This window comes from Abrus precatorius, unplaced genomic scaffold (assembly GCF_003935025.1).
Source record: "Abrus precatorius isolate BTA unplaced genomic scaffold, Abrus_2018 Scaffold3, whole genome shotgun sequence".
Taxonomy (NCBI): Eukaryota; Viridiplantae; Streptophyta; class Magnoliopsida; order Fabales; family Fabaceae; genus Abrus; species Abrus precatorius.
In genome coordinates, this window is record NW_020874373.1 from 27,513,595 (window position 1) to 27,536,457 (window position 22,863).

Below are 22,863 nucleotides of genomic sequence, written 5' to 3' on the forward strand. Positions count from 1 at the left end.
CTTAATTATACTAAATATAATCAAATTAAAAATATAAATTTTTAAAATTAAAATATAAAATAAAATACATAAGAAGAATGCAACATAATAATAAAAAAATAATTTTTAATCTTTATATCTTTTATTTATATAAAGATGTGCGTTAGAAATAATTTTTACACAATCTTTACAACACATTATTTTTTATTGATTATAATTTATAAAAATTATAAAAATATAATTAAAAATCATTAAACTAAAATGGAGACTCGCATAAATTTTATAATTTTAAATAAAATACAATAAATATTTATTATTTTTAATTTAATATTATTATTATTATTATTATTATCAGATCAAATACTTAAAATTCGTTAACAATCTTATTTAACGAATTATTAAAATATGAAAAATATTAAAATATAAGTAAAATATAATATAATTTAAAAAATATAATTATTTAAAACAATTTTTAAAATAAATTATTGTAAAAAAAATAAAACGTGCTATGTCTCTAACAAGTGATGTGGGATGCATGAGTAATATAATGTGTGATGAAAGAGCAGAGGGGTTATTATTGGAGAGAGGTTGTTGTGTTGTGTTGTGTTGTGAGAAGGGTGTGGGAAGGGTGGAGTGCAACATAAGGCACAGACCAAAAGTGCATAATTTGACAGAAAAAGAGAGGCACTTGAATGCCCCAACGTCATCACCTTCTCACTGTTTCAGTGTTTCTGCCTTCTGAAACTGCATTTCTTTTGCTTTGTTGCCTGTTTCCCAGAGTTAAAGGCCCATACGCACTCTCAAAAATTTTGCACACGCGCCTTCAACTCGCCATTTTACCAACCGAGTGACCCTTCAATGGTGCTACCTAAGGCTGATCCAGGACCACCTTGTCCAATCCCAACATGATGGGTGTCTCACACGACAACTTCAGAAACTTTTGCTACATTTTAGAGTGAGATATTCCAATGATGTAATACAATTATGTCTTGATTATTATACTCATAAATGTAGTTTATATATGAATAACGTTTATTAAAATCATTTTTTTATATTTTCAATGTAATAAATTAATAAGGATTTTTTTAATGAAGTTTTGTTATTTTTAATTAGTTAAAATATTTTCCTCATTTGTTATTTTCACTCTTTTTTTTTTTTTCTGTTTTCAGACTAAAATGGTTTTTACTAAATTTTATAAAAGAATAAATGAATATGGGCCCATAATCTTTTTAGCCCATGTATGATATGAAGCTCGCACTAGAATTCCTAAAACAAATTATTGGACTTATTAAGGCCGATATGTCGAGGACGGTAAGCTTTAGAGAGTTAGATTAAAAAGTCTAAGTCTTAATATTTGAACTCACAAAAATATATTTAAATAGATAACATTTATTTTTTATAAGTTTTTGTGAACTTATTTTACATCAATCTTAATCAGGTTGAGTTATAAAGCATATATATGTCTAAAGACACTGTTAAAAAATAATCGTATTGATAATTAATTATATAATTAAAAAAATAAAAGGGTTTTTGGACATAGGGGAGGGGAGGGATTGTATAGAAATTTTTAATAAAAAAGCCTTAGTTTTATGTTTGGGCCGGCTTTGTATACTTTATTCTCATGCTTTTTACATTATGGATCTCAAGTATTTAGTAGAAAGAGTTATATTACTTAACTGAGAGAGTGACAGTAAGGTAAACAATATAATGATAAAATTGATTAGGAGTATACTAATTCTTTGACAAGCGTTTTGAATAATTTGTAGGAACCTGTAAATGGTCACAATTTTTATAAATACATTAATCATAGAGTTCTTGAAGTAGATTGAAAATTATATTAACACAAGTCTATCAACAATTACTTAAATAAATGGTTGATTATTTGTTTTTGTTTGACTGTTCGAACATTTTGATTTGCTAGTTATATAACCATAGTATTGATAAAAGCACAATAACCAAAATTTCAACGTAACGCATATTAAGATATTTGATGAATTATCTCCAACAAAAGTTTATATTATCTGCATTGAAATAAACATCCAATTTTTCGTAGTTGGGAAAATGAGTGAAAGGTACAAGATGTGTAACACTTGCACGTTGGTTTTGGCAAAAATATATGATGTTGCCTACACTTTGTTCTTTTGCAACCTACCAAATATTAAAAAGTATAAATATTCCAAATAATAATAATAATAATAAAAAGAAAGAGAAAAAAATTACAACATCTTAGACCATTGACATCACATAGCCCCCCCTTTCTCCCATTTGTATACAAATCAACGCCCAAAACTCTGGCGCACGCAGTTTATGGCTTTTGCTTGGCATTTGCAGCCACCGTTACTCCTTTAAAGGTATACATTCTTTTATAAATCGAAAATGTAAACTTCATTTTTTTAGATTAATTTTAAATAATAAAAAATAATAATTTTTATTATATAAAATTGAAAATATAATATTATTTTAAAAACTATTATTTTTAGATACTTAAGACTTATTTTAATAAAATCATTTATAAAAAATTGATGTGAAGAAAGAAAATGATATGGCGTGTTAGTGAATCATAATTATGAACACAAAATATTAAAATCGATGATTTTCCTCATGATGCAAACCATGACTTCATGAATGATCGAGACAGTGGAGTGGGTATTTGAATGAAGCAAGCATAATTACTTTAATAGTTTAATTGCATTGAATGCTTTAATTGCCTTAAATCTTGTTTGAAATTGAAACATTCAAGGAGATTATAAACATATAAATTAAAATAATTTAAAAAATCATTTTTTTTTTAAAAATATAATGATATGATATCATCTGGTTACAGAAACTTTATTTTATATCATAATATTAATTATAAAACTATATTCAGTCTTTACCAATGATGGACAAGTGTCACCCCAAACTAAAAGCTATAATTTTTAATAAGGTGCAAATTTTACTTCACTTTGCCACCATTTGATTTAATTTTGACTATACTTTTGCCAAAAAATAAAATCGACTATAGTTAAATGTTGCCGCGGCTTGCTGAATGCTATAACTTTTGATTAGGTTGACATTATTTATTCAGGACTTAAAATTTAATTGAAAAAACCAATTATACTTGATCAAACATTCATGAGAGAGCAGATTAATTAAGGAGTCTATTTGAATTAATAACAACGTTTTAACTTCAACCACAAACATATTTTATAAATTTTAGAAACCCAAGTATAATGACAAAAAGTCTATCTAATGAACAGAATAGTAGAGAAGAAAGGGTAATCTCTAATTAAGAATGTTTATATTTAGACTTTCTCTTTGTTTATTTTTAAAATCGTTGACTAAATTATAAATTTAAATTAAACATACGATATCGCTTGAATTTCCTGTCGTATGCTGGCAAATTGGTTTTGAACTTATCTGTAATAGACTTTTGAGTTCTGACACGGTTTAGGAATGACATTTAGAAGGTCTATCAGAAAGATAGAAGTATAAATCCCCATATTTATATACACTTACAGAAGCTTCTAACTTTTGAGCTTGTAAATTGATTCTTAATTTACATGCTTATCAAAATATACTTTAATCACAGTGATATATCATAAAGTAAGAAAACTGAAATCATTGTACCTCAATTGACTTGCAAGCGTATGTTTGACAATGGAGCATGTGAGGTGAGGGTGAATTTTCCTTAACCCTACCTATCAGATTTAAACTTCCTTCGTTAGATATTTCACTAATCTACCGATTAAACTAATTGACAGTGTATTGATACAAACGAATTATTTAACTAATATTAAGTTTAAGTTCTAAATAAATAACTACATTAAATATTTGAAGTAATCGTATTCGAGTCATATAAGATTACTTCCTATAATTTAGAACAAAGAGAAAAAACAAGAACATGAATTTAGGTATATTTAATAATTAAAAATATATTTCAAATAGTAATATAAGCATTGCACCGTGACGATAGTTTTTACCTTAGCGGATATAATTGTTTGATTTAAGCCTAAAGATGTGGATGTGATTGTTATATCAATTCATTACATCAATGTATATTTTTTAAGATTTACATTCAAATCGATGTTGTCTTGTTTACTTTATTTTTATATAAGAAAAACAATTCAAAATAGTTATATACCAAAAGATGAAGGGTGCACATTGGGGCAGGTGGTTTCGCTATAAACCTGCTTCCAATCCGATATTCCAACTTATAATGGTAAAGGATTTTGACTAGTCTTGTGCAAGTAGGGCGATCAAGGTAACAAGCTGTCAAAATGAGATTGGTAAACCTAAGTTAGTAGACTTTGTTTATATAATAAAGGCTCAAAACCTAATGGAAGGATCATATGGCTTCAACCCAAGTCATCTATTAGCAATCAATCTCATATTCTAAACGTTTAAAAATATACTTCATGATATTTAAAATAATAAACCTATTTGAAATTGTAAACAAAATGTAAAATTTGATTATCATGTGGATAAAAAGGATTACAATTGTCGCTGCTCCAAGTAATAAAGATTTTGCCTCTCTCTCCCAAATATTTTTTGGTACTCTAAAGCATACACAAGTGATTTTAACTATTAGTTGTGAAAAGAATCTTGTCTAACATAAGAAAGAAGAAATCAATTAATTAAAAAAGGGGATGATATCATGGTACAACCGAATGAGCTCTTCACATAGATTGACATGAGTTAGGTGATCAAGGAAAAAGATAAATAAATCAGATATATACGTTACTTAGCTTTAAATATGATATCTTTTATTATTTATTTACAAGTTATTTCATCTTCTTTTTATAAACCTCCATTCTAATTTTGTACATATAAAATGTGAAGTGATATGTTTCATGAGAAGATGCATCTATCATTTCTCATATGCAAAACATGATCATTAATTTAAGATCTTATGTCAAGCATCATATACAGGTACAGTTGGCCGCCACTGAATGAACAATAATTATTTTATCACCAACATACATTTAAAACAACATCTAAACAAACAAATAGAGTTTAGATAATATTTGTTTTTTGGAAAAAGAACGAAGAAACCAATGCTCCGTCAATAGTTTGGGAGGGAATAGAATAAAGAAATAAAATAAAACTCAAACCATCCAATCTTGTTCCAAAAGGCAAAGCTCAAACCTATCAAACAAAACCAGCTAGACAACAGTAAAAGAAGAAGAGATTTTGCTCAACTTGTGTGCTGTGAAGAATTGCACACAGGTGTTGGTTAACACGTAGCTTTCATGATCATACGTGTGAGTTTGCGTTGAAAATTCCTGGCATTGCGTGAAAAGCTGGACTCTCATCCAAAACTAGCACTCAACGTCATCATCCCCTCCCAACCCTTTTTTATACCCAAGAAATTGCTCATTCTCCACCCACATTCAATCCAATTCAGATACCCCTAAAACCAAAAACCTTTTCACTTTCTCTGTTTTCTCTCAAACCAATACATTAAAATGGAGGGTCTTATTCCTTTTGTTTACAAGGCTATAATGCAATACAAGAGTGGCAAAGAAGTTGCTATAGGATCATGGATTTGTGAGTCACCTTCGTACTCATACATGCGACTCCCTGGTGACTCGGGTCGGTTTCAAAACCCTGCTTCATTCTCTGCACCTTCACCCTCTTCCAACCCTGTTTCCTCTGCTACCCAGATTGTTGTTTCTTCTGGTGTTCAATCTACGCATCAGTGTTTGACACATCGTCGAATTGCAGCATGAACATGAACAACACTCTACGGAACAATTGGTACGTGCCTGAAGAAAGCTGAAGGTGCAAACCAACCAACACAGTTCTGGTAATCACTGCCATATGAAGACACTTAAGTGTTCAAGGTTGTGCTAATTTCAATCATGGGAAGTTTGGTTCTTAGTTTCAAGCGTGTGGAAAACCAAAAGGATCTCATACGCTTACTTAGTGGTGGTACTGTGTAAATTGTAAATGGGTTTCTGAGATGCTTAAGAAATTGTGTGTTTTATGACCAAATGGTCACTTGAACTGTGAGGTTTTAGAAAAAGCAATAAGAAAATTGTTTTGTGTTAATTGTAGAATAAAGCAAGTAATCAGTCTGGAATAGTTTATTGTTTATTTATGTTGTGAGTTCTGCGTTCTATTCCTTCTTACGATATTTTATAGGGATTCGAAGTTTGGTTCAGCGACAATTATTGTCAGGAGAGGTTGCAATAAGCATATATGATTTTATGTTCTTGACGAAATTAAGGAGAAAGAGCTAGCAGTGAGTTAAAATATTCTTTGTTCTAATCAGAAGAATAATAGTATGATTGTTTGTTTTGAGGCAATTGGAGGAGAAGGGATTTGGTCAAACCTTTTGATCATTACCATCCAAACAACATAATCATTAAAAATGTGTTTTAACTAATAATATTACGTTTGGTGGACGGCGCTGCCTATAGGCAAAATGTCATCACCAGCTGTAAAACAAACTGTTTGAACAACCTAATCCAAAACGTCCAACTTGGAAATTTTCGCAATTCTTTCTTATTTTAACATAAACTTCAAATTTCCCCTGTTCTTGTTTTCTCTCTCGATAGAAACCATATAATATCAACGAGATTATTGTCTTTATTTTTATAGATTTATATAATTTTTTATTTTATTTTATTATATCATATCCATTATCATTATTTTTTACATTTTTCCTAAATGGGAGGCATTCCAAATGCAGAGAGCTGTGTCTAAGGATTGACACTAGAAAGAAATTGTTTTTTTCAAAATAAAATTGGGAAATTCTAGTGCAGGAATGAGGAGAATATCAGCAATGGAGAAACTATTAGATGGTTCGAAATGCTCTCGATCAATAATCTTGTAACCTGTGACAAAATTTTAATATTAAGTTTTTGTTTATTAAAAAACACAATTGCATAATACATGATAATTAAGGAAGATTGTATATACGTAGTGATCCAAGATTATATAATTAATAATTGTTCTTCAAAATGGAACCTCCAATCCAATCAAAAGCATCTTTCCAAGTGATGAATACTCAGAAACTGGATCCATCATCTGAAGAAACCGACTTTCTTCCTTATTAAATCAACATCTTCATCTTGATAATTTTACAAACATATCTTATGTTAGAAAAAGATAAAATGGATTCGGCCATTTGGGTGCGTGCTTCTCATGCTTCAGCCTCTGTTGGACCTCGCTCTATTTGCTCTTGGGTTTAGTGGATTCTTAACAAGGACTGGGTCTGGGCTTTGGGGTACCTCCTCTTCTTTAGCCTTTGTTTTGAGGTAATTCCTTTTGATACGGCTTTCAGAAATTTAATTTAAAAAGAAAAAGAATTTTCTTGCATTATAAAAAAAAGAGGGCATATTATAAAAAGAAATTTTCTTTCAGTTGTGTTCAACTTTTTTCTATTCTCATCCTTCTACTTCTTAATGGCCAGTCCACTATGTGCTTCATATTCAGTATGTTCCTAGGCGTGAGCTATATGGAAGGTAATCCCACAATACAAAATTGCAACCTTGTATTACTTTAACCAGACTTGCATAATAGTCAACCGGGTATATATTACTTTAGTCTTTGATATTATTTATTCATAGTTTGTTTGTTTTGAACACACTATTTTTGGTACAGGTTAAAAGGAAATACAAAATAAATAAAAGGAGAAAAATAGGAAAGAAGAACTAAATCTTCTGTGATAGGTTAACTAAAAATATTATGGGGATAAAGAATCTGCATGAGAGAGATAACTTTTTTGTGCTATTCCACTAATAACTTTGTCTGGTACTACTTTGTATCTTAGATTGAACCACTTGTTCTTTGCACTTAGTTGTGCCATAACACTCAATTTTGTCGAGAACACCATTTTTCCTCCATTCCACCATTTCTCTTCCATTTGTTTAGGGAAAGAAACTTTTGGGATAAAAATGTTTGAGATTTATGGATATATGGCTACTTGTTTTATTATGTTTTAATCAACTTTTTACAATGGTTCAAAAGGTAACTGCAAATAAAGATTTTTGTACTCTACCATTGGAGCTTGAAAAATAACAACCGTAATATATATGCTATAAAAGGTTAGGATAATCAACTTTGTACATTGCTAGTTAATCGATTATCCTATTATTTGCCCAACATTCTCCATGTTCTAATCTAGTAAACAATTGATTGTGAGGAGTTATTTTATGTAATCCAAATTTATTAATTCAGTTAGCTTTCAACTTTCTTCCATTATTAATAGTCGGTAGTAACTATTGAGTAGTTAGTTATTCACTTGTTAAGCTTCCTTGTTTATCTCATACCATAATAAGAATTTGTAATATTGAGTTCTTTTCAAATTTTCAATGCATTCTTATTTTCTTTGAGATTGAGTGTGAAATCTAAAATGGTTGAAATCGATGTTTTTGGATTACATCATTGAATGGTGTGTCAAGGACTCATGGTAATTGACAATATTTATGATATAGACGATTGTAATTATAATAATTTTATGTCATCATTCTGAGTTATGTTACAATTGATTGTCATCATTTTGTGATTGGGTATTAGTATCATTTTCGAACTAAAATAACTGGCTAACTATTGTTTTAAAGGAATTACTCTTTTATTTTGCGTGAAAGTGACTTATAGATTGACTAAAGTTTATTATTATTATTGGTGACAAGACATAGTTGTTTTTATAAAAATGTGATTTTTTTTTTCATTTTTTCATTCCACTTTTTTCAACCAAATATATGTAGAGGTAGAATTACATTTTTTCTCTATTAATTATTTTTTATTTGAAATAAATAAATAAAATAAATAAAATAAATACAGAAATAAGTATAATAATCTTCAAATGTCAAATGGAATAAAATCATTCATATATATTGTTCACTTTGGGCAACTGCATGCAAATAATGTGAGTAAGAGATATCCAAATCAAATATCATCCATATGATTAAGACAAGTCAAATCATTAGCTATTTAAACAATAAAAAGTGATGGTGGGTCGAAATAAGATTATAAAGAAGAATAAAAAATATAAAGAAAGAGTTTAAGAGCACAAATAATTATAAGCAACAAATTAACATGAAAAACTTATAACAATTGTGTTTGGACAAAGTAATTAAATTTTTAAAAATTTAAAAATTTTAAATTACATCTTTTAAATTTTTATTTTTAAAATATTTTCTTTAAATAAAGTAATTAAATTTAATTCATTTACACTTTTTTATTTGGATAAATTAAATAAATTAATTTCTTTCATAAAAATACAAAATTTTAAAATAAATAAAAGTATCAAACTAAGTGATATTCTAGAATGATTGAAGAATCAATCATGGGGTATAAGAAGAAAATTTTGTTGATTTTTGCTGGTACTGCAGTAGTATTTTTTTTTCTTTTAATTGTGCACTAATTAACTTTTATTGTTATTTTGTTAGTAACGTAATTATTATTTTTGTTTAAGAGAGAGATAGCTTAAGAAAGAGAAGAGTATCGTAAGAATTTAAACATGAGACTAGGAGATAGAGAGACAAGGAAGTTATTTAACTACTTTATTAAAATTCTTTAGAATTCTTTAAAATTTATCATCTAAATAAAAAAAAAATTAATACATAAAATTTTAAATAAAAATTAAATTATTCACTTTAAATATTTCATTCAAACAAACACACTCTTAATTTTATACGTAAGTATACTTATGTAGTTACTGATACATTACATAAATATTTTATAATTTGTTTCATTTAATCGTCAATAATCTATTCTAACTATTATTACACAATAAATATTTTTTTTTTCTTTTGTATTATTACCTCCAGCGTTTATGTGATGCAATTGACAAATTCATAAAGAACTAAGATGCTTATTTCATTAATCAATTAAAAATAAAAGATTAACTTTAATAATCTAAAATTGTAAACCATGTTGATTTAATAAATTGCAGTATAATCACTTGTTAATTATATATATATATATATATATATATATATAATATTGGTGCTTCTTACAACTGTATAAAAATAAATAATTTATAGTAATAAAATAAAATAAAATAGATCTATAATTAATAAATACTAAATTATAATAAAATTGGGAGGAAAAAATTCAAAAGTAATTACCTTAATAAATATATAAAATTTAAGTAATTTATATGTTTAAAATAATTATTTAAGTTAAAAATATAAAACTAATTTTGATGTTAAATTAACAAAATTACAAGAAAAAAATTGAAAAGTTATTTTATTTTATTTTTTTTGCTTTACAATGAGGCTAAAAGCTCAAAAAATAAAACAGACTAGACAAAAGTCTTATTAGACCTATTGCCACGAGTATCTAAATAAAGAAAATGGAGCAATATATAAGGAGTAACATTAAAACAAGATAAGGGTAAAAAGTCTCAAGGCCTAACTTAACTAATCTATCAATGCAAGAATTAACTTTCTTGAAAATGTGGGCAAATATGATAAATTTAATCAAATTCCTAATGTTATTAATCAAGTGAATCAGAGGGTGATTAGGATGTTGATTGTTCACAACTAGAGAAAAAACCTCTTTGGAATCACATTTTACCTATATAGATATAGTATGAATATCTTTCATGGAAACTAATTGAAGACCTAAAAACAAGTTCCAAAGTTTAGCAACAAAAGAGAAACACCCCATAAGATTGCTACAGAAACAAAAGATGGACTTGCCATTGCTATCCTGAATAATCTCACCATAGGAAGCTTCTTTAGAGGATCAAGAAGAAGCACCATCGGGGAAGAATTCATTTGACTCTAATTTGATCCTTAGTAATCTTAGGCAGGGACTTGAGTTTATTCTTACAACAACTAAACTAGAAATCAAAATCACCCAAAATTTTGTATATGATTTGATCTTGGAGAGAAGAGACAAATTGAAAAATAAAAGAATTTCTATCTTTCCATAAATGCCAAACAATTGTACCAAATAAATTAGATGAATTAGTAAATTTACTAATCCTATTATTAGACAAGTTCAGAACTGACCAATTTGTAACACTCATTGTAAAATTGAACCCATTGGTTAGGAAAAATAAAATGCTTCCAGACTTGCCAAGCATAAAAATAGTCTCTAAGCACATGTATAATAGTTTCAAGAGCTTCACTACATCTAGGATAAAGGGAGGAATCAATCATATTCCTATAACACCTTTTCCTCATTGGTAAACAGTTTATCCTGAGCCAATTTCTAGAGTGAAAAAATTATTTTTGTTGGCTCTTGCCACTTCCAAATAGATTGAAAAATATACTGATTATAGCTATGACTATGGTCAAAATTAAAACAAAGTTGGTACATAGATTTTAATGAAAAAAATACCATTTGGATTTAATTTCTGAAGAATTGAATCCAAGCCCTAGATTGAGGAAGAGGAATAATGTGAGAAATATGATGACAAATTTGAGAAAGGAGCACATAATTTAATTTATTCCAATCTCAACCACTTTTATTAGAGAAAAGAGCAACAAGAGAGTCAAGATCAAAATTAGAAACAAGAGGTAAAAGAAACTTTTGACAATTCAAGCACGTGAGCACACCAATAATCCTTCTAAACCCTGATGGTCATACTATCCCCAATTATCTAGCCTAATCCTAGGAGAAAATTAGGCCAAATAGAGACTATACTCTTCCACAAATGAGAACATTTTTTATTTCTCCTAATACAAGGAGATTTCTCAAAAGAAAAATTATATTTACTATTAATCACTTGAGTCTACAAATTAGTGGATGATGAAAGTATCCTCTAGCACAACTTCATGATATAAGAAATATTTAAACCATAAAGATTTTTAAAACTAAGGCTACTTTCAAGTTTAGGTTTACAAATGTCCTTCTAAGCTATAAGGTGACATTTCCTCCCTCCTAATGAACCCACAAATAAACTATGTAGAGAGCTTATCGATTTCATTACAAATAGAAATGGGAATAAGGACAGATTGCATCACATAAGAGGAGATACTCCTGAGGCAAGATTGAGGTTACTCTCTTTGCTAGAGAAAGATAATTCAGTTTTCAGAGAGACAAATTTTTCCTAATTTTATTAATAAGAAAAAGAAAATTGATGTTTACTAGGTTTGTGGTGATTGATAGGGATGCCTATATACTTGCCAAACTAGTAAGAGGCATGGATATCTAAGATATTACTAATGATTTGAGTTAACACAGAATCAATATTTTTGAAAAAGAATAGGGAAGATTTATTAACACTAACTTTTAAACTAGAGGCAGAGCAAAAGGAATCTAACACAGAATTTATAAGAGTAGCTTGCTGAATATTATAGGCTATTTTATCCTTAATTAGATGGGCTAGTCTCTTAATACATAAAACAAAGAGATATGGGGATAAATGATCCTCTTGACGGATACCCTTAGAGGAGTTGAAAGCCTGGGACAACACATTATTGATATTTAAGCACAAAGAAGGAAAGAGGAAATACAATGCTAAATCAGAACACAATATCAGAACTTATACCAGCAAGATTTAGCAAATCAATTATAAAGCTTCATCTAATTTTATCATAAGATTTCTCCTCCAAATCAAGTTTAATAATCATATATTCATTCCTACCTCTAAGAGAATGAAAAGAATGTACCAAATCTTGCAGAATTAAGGAGTTATCTATACTTTGTCGGCTAAGAATAAAACTAGTTTGATTAGAAAAAATTAAAGGAGGGAGAAAGTCTCTAAGTCTGTTAGCAATTATCTTAGTTGTAATTTTATAACTAATATTATACAAAGATATAAGTCTAAAGTTTTTAATATACTCAAGGTTTTAAGATTTCGAAATAAGGATAATACAAGTTTCATTGACCTCGGCAATTTTAGATGGATTACAGAACACATCCAAAACAAAATTATAGATAAAGAGACCTAGAATATTCCATTGAGATTTTAAAAATAGAACATATAGACCATTAAGACCAAAAGATTTAAAATTACCTATACTGAACAGAGAGGTCCTCACTTCTTCTAAGGTAACATGGGAGGATAATCTATCCTTAATTTCTTGATCAAGAGGAGGGAAGGAAATACTACTGTGGATGGCAGAATCAGCAAGAAGTAGGTCATAATATATATTCTTGAAATAACTAAGAGCAATAAGTCTAATTTTAGCAGGATCATATTTCCATTTATCTTGGTCATTTTTTAAAGCTTCAATTATGTTTTTATTTCTTCTAAAAATAGCAGCTCTATAGAAAAAGTTTGTGTTACTATCCCCTAAAGTTAATCAATTGGTTCTATAATAATGATACCAAAATGATTCTTTCTGATCTAGTATCATCTGGTAATCCTTCCAGAGGAAACTCATTAAATTGGTTAGGAAAGGGTTATTGATAGCACCTAATTTGTGATAAATTTCATTAATCCTATTAATTAACAACTTTTTCTTAGCAAAAAAATGACCAAAGGTGTCTTGATTCTAGTAAGAAAAATTAAACTTGAATCTAGATACATTATAAGATCAGGATTCTGAATCCAAGAGTTTCTAACTTGATTTGAAAAGTCCTTATATGAAAGTCAAGGAGCCAAGAATTTGAAAATTTTAGTATGATGAATATCATTGTCCTTGCTCCTAATTCGTAATCAAAGACCAGCATGGTCAGACTTAGGAATAGGTATGAGAATAACAGAACTATTGGGGAAAGAGTCTAGCCAAGGATCATTAGCAACTACTCTCTCTAGTCTTTCTTTCAAGTCACTCCTACTCTAAGTAAAAGAATTTCTCTTAAAACCTAAATCATTGACTCCACAAGTATGTAAACAATTAGCAAATTTTCTAATAAGATTAGTGTTAGCAGATCTGCCACCTACCTTTTCAGAGTCATAAAGAACTGAATTGAAATTCCCTATAACACACAAAAGAGAGTTAATAAAGGAATTAAAATTAATCAATTCATTTCAGTAAGTAGTTTTCAAACTCTCTTGAAGACTAACATGGGTAGAAAAAAGGATCTAATCATATTAACCATAAATACTAATTTTCAAATGAACAAACAAATTAAATTTTACTGAGACTGAAACTTTGCTCTTATTAGAATTTAAAAGATACCAGATTTTCCCTAATATTACCATCTAAATTGATCTTATTAATAAAAAACTTGTGACAATTTAATAAAAAAACTAAATTAAAAGCTTTGTTACTTAAAGTAATGAAGCTTAACACATAACAATCTCAAGAATTAAAATTTAATAAAAATATATATCATATCACATGTAACGTTACTTTTATTACATAATTAATCATACATATCATTTAATGTGATATCTAAGCACTGTGTTATAGTCTATTAACAGTGTTTGAATTTAGAATCTAAAATATTTAACGAAAATAGAAGTTAGATACTAATGTGATATTTGAAAATGTCAAGGACTAAATTCTTAAAAAAGTCCAATATTTATTATCTCATTAATCTAAAAAGTTTAATCTTTTTTATACCGTTAACTAATATATAATAAATATGATTTTTATATTAATTATAAAAATAATAAATTTTATTTAGATACTAATTCATAATTAAATGATAATATAAAAAATTTTATACGGTTAATATATTTAAATTCATGTCATAAAAAAATAAATCATGAATCTTGATGCAACCAATCTATGTTTTATAAATGTTTTTGAAAAAAAAAAAATTCTTCTGCACCTGCTTTTGTACTTATTTTTATATATTTTTAAAAAAACCAAAATCTTAAAAGATTTGATTCTTTGTCGGACTTGTGTAGATCCGTGGAGAACTAAAAATATCATGCGCAGAGAGATGAAGTTCTGTAGTCAATGCCACCTATGATAAGTATACAAATTCAATTTATTAGACTTTAATATTTATATTATAGTATGTTACATTATTATTCCTTTTATTTTAAAATATTATAGTTCTCTTTTTAAAAGTTTAAAATATCTTATAGTTTAATTTATTTTAAATATTTGGTTAAAGTATTATTAAAAAATTCTTTGACATATTTTTTATAAAAATAAATTTTTAATAAATATTATATTTTATTATCAAATTTTTAAGAAGCTCAACGAGTTTGAAAGAATAAATACTTTTTTTACTATTTATAAATACTTATTTTTATAAGCCTTATTTCAGCATCAAATAGAAAAAAATAGTCTTAATAAGATATAGAAATAAAAGTTAGAATTAGGTGGATAAAGATAAAATAATAAAATAAAAATAATATTATATAATTATTAAATTAAAAGTATTTTAAAAGATTTTAAAGAAAAGTTTTAATAATGTAAAGTTAAATAGAATAAAAAGTATATTTTATTATAATAAGACATGATAGTTAGAGTACTGTGAATAGAAATTGTATTTTACTCAAATATATTTATCAAGTTAAACCATATTCTTTAATACCAGTTGAAACCGAAATAAATACTAGATCAAATGAGGAAGACAGAGAAAAAAATAAAAATTAATATGAAGCAATATCAATTGTAAAAGTTAATTTTTCTATTCTTTATTATTTCTTTCTGCAAGTACTTAGCATTTTTATCTCTGTTTTTATAGAGATATAAAGAGATTAATTTATTTGAAACGAACATTTTTCATATAAAAATGAATATGCTGAAATTTTAAAAATAGTTTTGGTAGAATGATTTGGTATTGTTTCCATTTGGTACGTAAAGAAAAGATTTCTTCTCTTTTAACTTTGATTAATTATTATTCTATACAGAAAAATGATAGTACCATATTTTCTTAAATTTTTTTAAATAGTATATTTTCAGAAGGTTAAAATAATTTTTAAAAGGAAATTAATTTAAAAAATAAAATTATTTTAACTTTTAAAAATAAAAAATATTTTGCTAACATTTTTTATTTATATATTATTGTCTGACATAATTTTGCTCTTCGAACTGCTCAACCAATGTGTATCATCGCACGGTTTTAGTTGTTGACAATTGCAATACAGCCATTGGAGCCAGGAAAAAGACAAACAAATATTTCAAGTACGAGGTTAAGCAAGTGGAACCCAGCAACCCTTATCCACGTGCATTTGCCACATTCTAAGATTCATTTTCATTTCTTCGATAATGCAAATTATAACAACACCACACCTAATAAAATCTCAAGATTTCATCTCATGAACCACAACAACAAGCAACAACTATTAGCCTATCTAGCCATTCCATTCCTCCATGAGGATCATAAATCTCTCTCTTTTGGTCTTCACAGTTACAACAATGCTCCCCCTATCATTCTCCATCAATGCTTTCAAACGCTGTCCAAATTGTGGCCAAGCCCAAGTGCCATACCCATTAAGCACTGCCGCAAATTGCGGTGACCAATCCTACAAGATTCGTTGCACCGCTGGCACACTCTTCTTCGACTCCATCAACGGTTCCTCTTACGCCATCACCGCCATCAACCCCACGACGCAACGTTTCGTTCTCCACCCACCAAGTTTCTTGAACGACACTTGCGTTTCCACCGACTTCAAAAGCGAAGGGTTGTGGCTAGACACTAGCTCCCCCTTCAACATCACCTCTAGCAACACCCTGGTCTTCTTGAACTGCAATCAAGACGTCTTTACGACATTGTGGAATTGCTCGTTATCTAGCATTTGCCACAAGTACGTGCAAGACAATGACGTGGCAGCAAAAATCTGTGGGACAAGCAACCGTGTATCGCCGATATGCTGCCACGTCAAAACTGGTGGGTCAGTCACTGCTTATAGAATAAGGGTGAGGAAGGAACGGTGTGCGGCGTATGTTAGCTTTCCCAATTTGGATTATTCTTTGCCTGTGAGTATGTGGCAGCCTGGGGTGGAGATAGAGTGGGAGTTGCCGGAGGAACCGCTGTGTAAAGTGAATGAAGATTGCTTGGATTTGGCTAACTCTGGTTGTTTGCCGGATCCGGTGACCGGCGGATGGAGGAAGTGCTTGTGCAAACCTGGCTTTCACTGGGATCCTGTAAACGGCATATGTCAAAGTAAGTACAAGCATGGGAACTTCTAATAAACATTTTATACGTTTATTAAATATTTTTAATTTTATGTAATTTTTTAAATTTCTTTTAGCTAATAACATTTCAATATTGATACTGATTAAGTATCACATCCCTGTAGTAAATTAAATGCCTAAAACTGTAGTTATTGACATTATTTTTTGTTTGTTAAATATTAAGTTAGCTAATAAAATTCAAATAGATGTTAGACAAGCTTTTAACCTAATCAATACATACTATTTAAAATTATGACAAATGTTAACCAACACCTTCAACGCATTAAGGAATCAATTTTATTTTTTTTAAAACAATTTCTTAAATGCAGTTGCTTTCGTCATTTTAGATTTAGGATAATGATTAATAAGACCCTAAAAATATTTTAAAATAAAAGATTAAACAAAATTTTTAATCTTTATAGAATTTATTGTGTTTGAATTAGTTCTAAAAAATTATTATTAAAATTTAGACTATAACAAATTAAACGAATAACAAAATTATTTATGACTTTAACATTTATCTTTGAGTTATCTAAGTTAACAGAGTTTAAACTCAATAGTATCATATGTCAAGTATTCAATATATTATTACCTTAATTAACACACAATTATATATATATAATGTCTATTATATAGATCTAACAATATTTCCTTTCTACTGTTTTGTTCCTTCAGATATCAAGTGCGAAAATGGAAGAGGATGCAATCGTCGTAAGAAGAAAACTCCTCTTACCGGAGGTAACTTCATCAGATCCAGATTCCACACACTTAATTATAGAGATTAAACATCTTTTCCACGAATTATAAATTGACAATTCATATATATTTTGCCCAAGGTGTCCTCGACAGAGACATTGAAATCTATCGAATTTTGAGCATGCATGTGCAAGAAATGCATCCATCTCAATATATATATATAGTATGAACATATAACCAGTTTCAAATTTTAGGGTGTAATTAAATCATAAATCTATATTATATGAGATATAGCTTATCACGAATAATAAGTTGTGAATAAAATATACCTTGGCATCCACAAAAGTTTCTTAAAGCATTAAACTAAATAGCATACCACCTTGAAATTATATATATATATAACAAAAGATTTTTTAAGTGAGAGAAATAAATTTTAACTATACATTGATAATTAAGATTAAAATTTTTTAATTGTTATGTGATTATTTTAAAATATTGTATGACTTAATAGTTAACTTTGTGCTCTTACTGTTACATTTAAAACTTCTCTCATTTGCACCTTTTGTTACATGAGTAAGAAAAATAAACATTAGTTATTAAATGTTATTATGAATTATTAAGATTAAAATATACAAGTTATTTGACTTTTTTTTTTAAATCACGTGGCCTTTTAAATTATGTGACTTCTAAAAGCTTTTAATTTTGATAATCTATTATAATAGAAATGATTTTATTTTGTCGTAACATATTTTTGATTCAGACACAAATTTATTAAGACTTATTCTTTTTTTTTTTTGGCAATATATTAAGACTTATTCTTGGAGTACGTATTATTAGTCCTATAAATATAGCAAGTTTTGATTTTTCTTGTAATTTGTTTTTCATCTTGCTTTTTAAAATTTTACTTTTGATCTCTATCATCAATTTGCTATTAGATAGTTGTTGACTAATTTAATAAATGTCTAATTGAGCATTGCCAGTGGTATATAGTAAAACAAATTCCACACAAATAATATAAATTAAGATTTTCATTGTTGAGTGACATAAAAGATGATTTTTATGTTTCTCCTAAGTTAATTGCATGTGTGACTCTTTAATATATAAGAGAAGTTATTACATGTGTGACAAAGCTTAACTGGACATTTGTAAACAAGGTTAGCGACTATTTAATGACAAGTTACCAACATGAACCAAAAATTAAAATTAAAAAAATGAAAATAGAAAAACAAAAATTGCACAGACTAAAAACAAAACTTGTTATATTTATACATACTAAAAGTATATTTAAATTAATATGTAAATATTTCCTCATCCCATAATTAAGTATCACTTAATTTGCATAAAAATAAAAAAATATTAGTATGCTAAATTTAATAACATATTATTACTTAACTTCTTATTGTACTATTTATTCAATATATTAATTAATATTATTCTTAATTTGATTTTAGATATCGTTAATAAATTGATATATTAATTAATTTTGTACATTTTAATTATAATATTAATATTTTACTTTTATAATTTTATTAATTTTATAAAATAACAATCAAATATAATAAAATAAAATTGTTAAAGTGTAAAAATAAGAATATATATATATATATATATATATATATATATATATATATGTATCAATTTATTAAAAAGATCTAAAATCAAAACTCTTGACACAATACTAAATAGTCACAAAAACGATGGGGAAAGCTACTGTCATGTGATAATCACGAAATTTTGGCACTGCGTTTTAGTTAATTGACAATGTTCTTAGGTGTTCAATGAATTCAAATGGTATATAAAAAATTAATAACTTGAAGAAAATCTAAATATTATGAAATGTTAGGCATGGCGTTGGTTGGGGCTGCCACGCTAACAGGAGGCTTGATTTTTGCTTTGATGTTTTACCTTCGGAAGCAAAGAATCAAAAGAGAAACTCAGAAGAGCATCATAAGGAAAGCACGCAACATATTAAGTGCTGACAGCAGTGGCAAATCAGCGAAGATATTCACCATTAAAGACATCACAAAGGCAACCAACAACTTCTCCAAAGGTAACCTCCTTGGTGCTGGTGGCTTTGGTGAGGTCTTCAAAGGAACTCTTGATGATGGAACCATCACAGCTATCAAGAGAGCCAAACCTGGCAACACAAGAGGCATTGACCAAATACTCAATGAGGTTAGAATCCTTTGCCAATTAAACCATAGGAGCCTTGTGAGACTCTTGGGGTGTTGTGTTGAGCTTCCTGAACCTCTTCTTATATATGAATATGTCCCAAATGGAACCCTTTTTGAGCACCTTCATAATACCAACTCTGGCAAATGGATCCGTCTTGGATGGCATTCAAGGCTGAGAATTGCACACCAAACTGCTGAAGGGGTTGCATATCTTCACAATGCATCTATACCAAGAATCTTTCATAGAGATATCAAGTCGAGTAATATTCTTTTGAATGATAACCTTGATGCCAAAGTTTCTGATTTTGGCCTTTCAAGGTTGGCTGTGAGTGAAGCAAGTCACATCACAACGTGTGCTCAAGGAACCTTAGGGTATCTTGACCCTGAATATTATGTGAACTTTCAGCTTACAGATAAAAGTGATGTGTACAGCTTTGGGGTGGTTTTGTTGGAGTTGTTAACTTCTAAGAAGGCTATTGATTTTAACAGAGAAGAGGAGGATGTGAACTTGGTGGTTCTAATCAAAAGGGCTTTGAAGGAAGGGAGGTTGATGGATGCAGTTGATCCTATGCTGAAAAATGGAGCTAGTAGAGTGGAGTTGGAGAGTATGAAAGCATTCGGATCTCTTGCTGTTGCTTGCCTAGATGATCGGAGGCAGAATAGACCCTCAATGAAAGATGTCGCTGATGAGATTGAGTACATTATTTGTGTTGTCGCTAATGTTAAGGTTGAGGATGTTGAGGCTTAATTTTGGAAACTCATCACTCATACTTCTATGCCTTTTGAGTTCAATTGATTTCTTTTTGCCAAAAATAAATTGTGATACTGTTAGTTTGGAATTTGGATAAACTACTAAAAGAAGTTTTTATATATAAAAAATAGTATAAAGAATAATTTTTTTTATAGATTAAAAATAACTTATATTTTTTATTATTTTTTATAGTAATTATTTTATATAAGGAAAAGTCTATCCAAATTTAATTACAGTACAAGAAGGAACGAATTGTGATTAAAATTGTTCAAACTCAAATAACAAGTAAAATAAGCAAAAGCATACAAATCTTTGAAATATCTTCCAACCCTTATGTGTTGTCATAGTAAGTACTTTTTGAGTCTAGAGACGTTTGAATTGTCATTACTTTTAATTTTAATGTCTGCAAACATATATACATTCAATTTTGACGATGTGTAAATAAAGTTAATGATTTGTCATATAAGATGACTTCGCTACATGTTGTTTAAAGACCAGAAGATCAAGACATCTAACAAAACTAACCAGTTAATACCAATGGGTTGAAATTCATCGGTAATTGTAAGAGAGAACTCTATCACTTAAGTTCCTCTATTTTATGTACATACAATTACATAATCATCTTCCATTAGTTTCAGTTATTACGCTTATTTTTTCTTTATATATATTTCTCTTCTTTGTATCTTATATACAATATTCATTCACAATTCTTTCCATCTCTATCATATATCTCTCTCTCTCTTATGTTAGTACTCTGATTCCTTTATGATATCAGAAGCTCATGATCCACCCATAGCGGTCGTGACTTAACCTAGCAATATGCAATCCATGATTCCACTCTCAGTGAAACTAGATTATGATAATTTTTTAGTGTGGAAAATGCAAGCCACTGGCGCTTTGAAATCATTCAAATTACAGAAGTACGTTGATCATGACAATAATGGTGGAACACCTTCGAAATACAAGACTGATGATGACAAGACTGAAATAGTATCTTGTTCTACCTGGGAGCAACAAGATCAAATATTATCTTGTTCCTCAAGTCTTCATTCCTGCATGGTTGGTTGCAATCATGCATATGAAATCTGGAAAATGTTGCATTTTTACTTTGAAACTCAAACTCGTGCATGCATCTCTCAACTCAAGATTCAATTAAAAGGGATCAAGAAGATAGGTTCTTTGAATAATTATCTTCTTGTAATAAAGAAAATTGTAGATACTCTTGTGTCTGTGGGTTCTCCCGTTGATTCTAGTGAGCATATTCAAATCATTATTGATGGTCTTCCCAGTGAATATAACCTCTTTGGTCATGTCTATCATCTCAAGAATGGACCCTTACTCTGTTACTAAGATTGAAACGTTATTAATCACTATGGAGAATAGGCTTGAAAGACAACAACATGAGGAACAAGATACTGTCAACATACAAGCCAATTATACTCAGTTTCAACATAATTACAAAGGTAAACATCAAGGTTTCTATAGAGGTAGAGGCCAAAGTCATTTCATAGGCAAAGCCCAAGGCAACTCTCGAGGTCGTGGACATTTCAGAGGAAGTGCCCGTGGCAATGAAAGAAGCCAAAACTGACCTTAATGTCAAGTTTGTAACAAATCTTGCAATATAGCTCTTAATTGCTATCACAGATTCAATCCTCAATTTCAAGACACGTCTTCTCAATAAGCATCCAATTATAATGACTCCACTAATAAAGTTATGATGCCTGAGACATCTCTGGATGATCAATCTAGCATGTCAGTATTAATGATTGCTCTAGAAACTTTCTATGATACCTCTTGGTATACTGACACATGTGCCACCAATCATATCACTGCTGACCCCTCAAATCTAATGACTAAAACTCCTTACACAGGTAATGCTAAACTCACAGTGGCAAATGGTGAGTCATCTACCATAAAAAAATATATATGTAATTCTGTCTTTTTTCCATCTAATTCTTTGAAACCTCTCTATCTTAATAAATTATCACACGTTCCATCTATTTGCAAAATCTACTAAGCGTATCTTAGTTTGCCCGTGATAATAATGTGTTTTTTGAATTTTATCCTGACACATGTATTAAATGTCAAGACACTAAACAACCTATTTTGCGTAGATATCTACGGAATGAGTTATATGCTTTTGACAATGTTTCTATTCAACCTAAAGATATTTTAAGTAATCTGTGTAACACTATATCTTTACAAACAAATGTTGGTCCTCTTTCAGCGTATTGTTATAAATCTCAATTGTATAGAACTTGGCATGATCGTTTAGGTCATGCTAATTACAAGGTTGTTCAAGATTTTCTCAAAAATATAATATTTTTGTTTCTAAAACTTCTACATT

General features: G+C 28.8%; 2 protein-coding genes across 2 annotated transcripts; both read left to right on the forward strand.

Annotated features, from left to right (window-relative positions):
• Positions 1 to 5,376: 5,376 nt before the first annotated feature.
• On the forward strand, positions 5,377 to 5,774 carry LOC113863416. Its single transcript, XM_027496986.1, has one exon. It carries the CDS (start codon positions 5,427 to 5,429, stop codon positions 5,688 to 5,690), a length of 264 nt encoding a protein of 87 aa, XP_027352787.1. The 5' UTR covers positions 5,377 to 5,426; the 3' UTR covers positions 5,691 to 5,774.
• Positions 5,775 to 16,091: 10,317 nt separating this feature from the next.
• Positions 16,092 to 20,513, forward strand: LOC113862409 (wall-associated receptor kinase-like 20). The gene is made up of 3 exons (XM_027495496.1): positions 16,092 to 16,884; positions 17,571 to 17,633; positions 19,435 to 20,513. The coding sequence occupies exons 1-3, from the start codon at positions 16,092 to 16,094 to the stop codon at positions 20,511 to 20,513; spliced, it is 1,935 nt and encodes a 644-aa protein (XP_027351297.1).
• Positions 20,514 to 22,863: the final 2,350 nt, after the last annotated feature.

What these genes read in the sequence shown, in the direction of transcription:
- LOC113863416 (XM_027496986.1), top strand. Translation starts at nt 5,427, where the DNA reads ATGGAGGGTCTTATTCCTTTTGTTTACAAGGCTATAATGCAATACAAG.
- LOC113862409 (XM_027495496.1), top strand. Translation starts at nt 16,092, where the DNA reads ATGAGGATCATAAATCTCTCTCTTTTGGTCTTCACAGTTACAACAATG. An exon ending in TGTAAACGGCATATGTCAAA is followed by an intron (nt 16,885 to 17,570) that starts GTAAGTACAAGC and finishes TTGTTCCTTCAG; the next exon opens with ATATCAAGTGCGAAAATGGA. An exon ending in GAAAACTCCTCTTACCGGAG is followed by an intron (nt 17,634 to 19,434) that starts GTAACTTCATCA and finishes ATGAAATGTTAG; the next exon opens with GCATGGCGTTGGTTGGGGCT.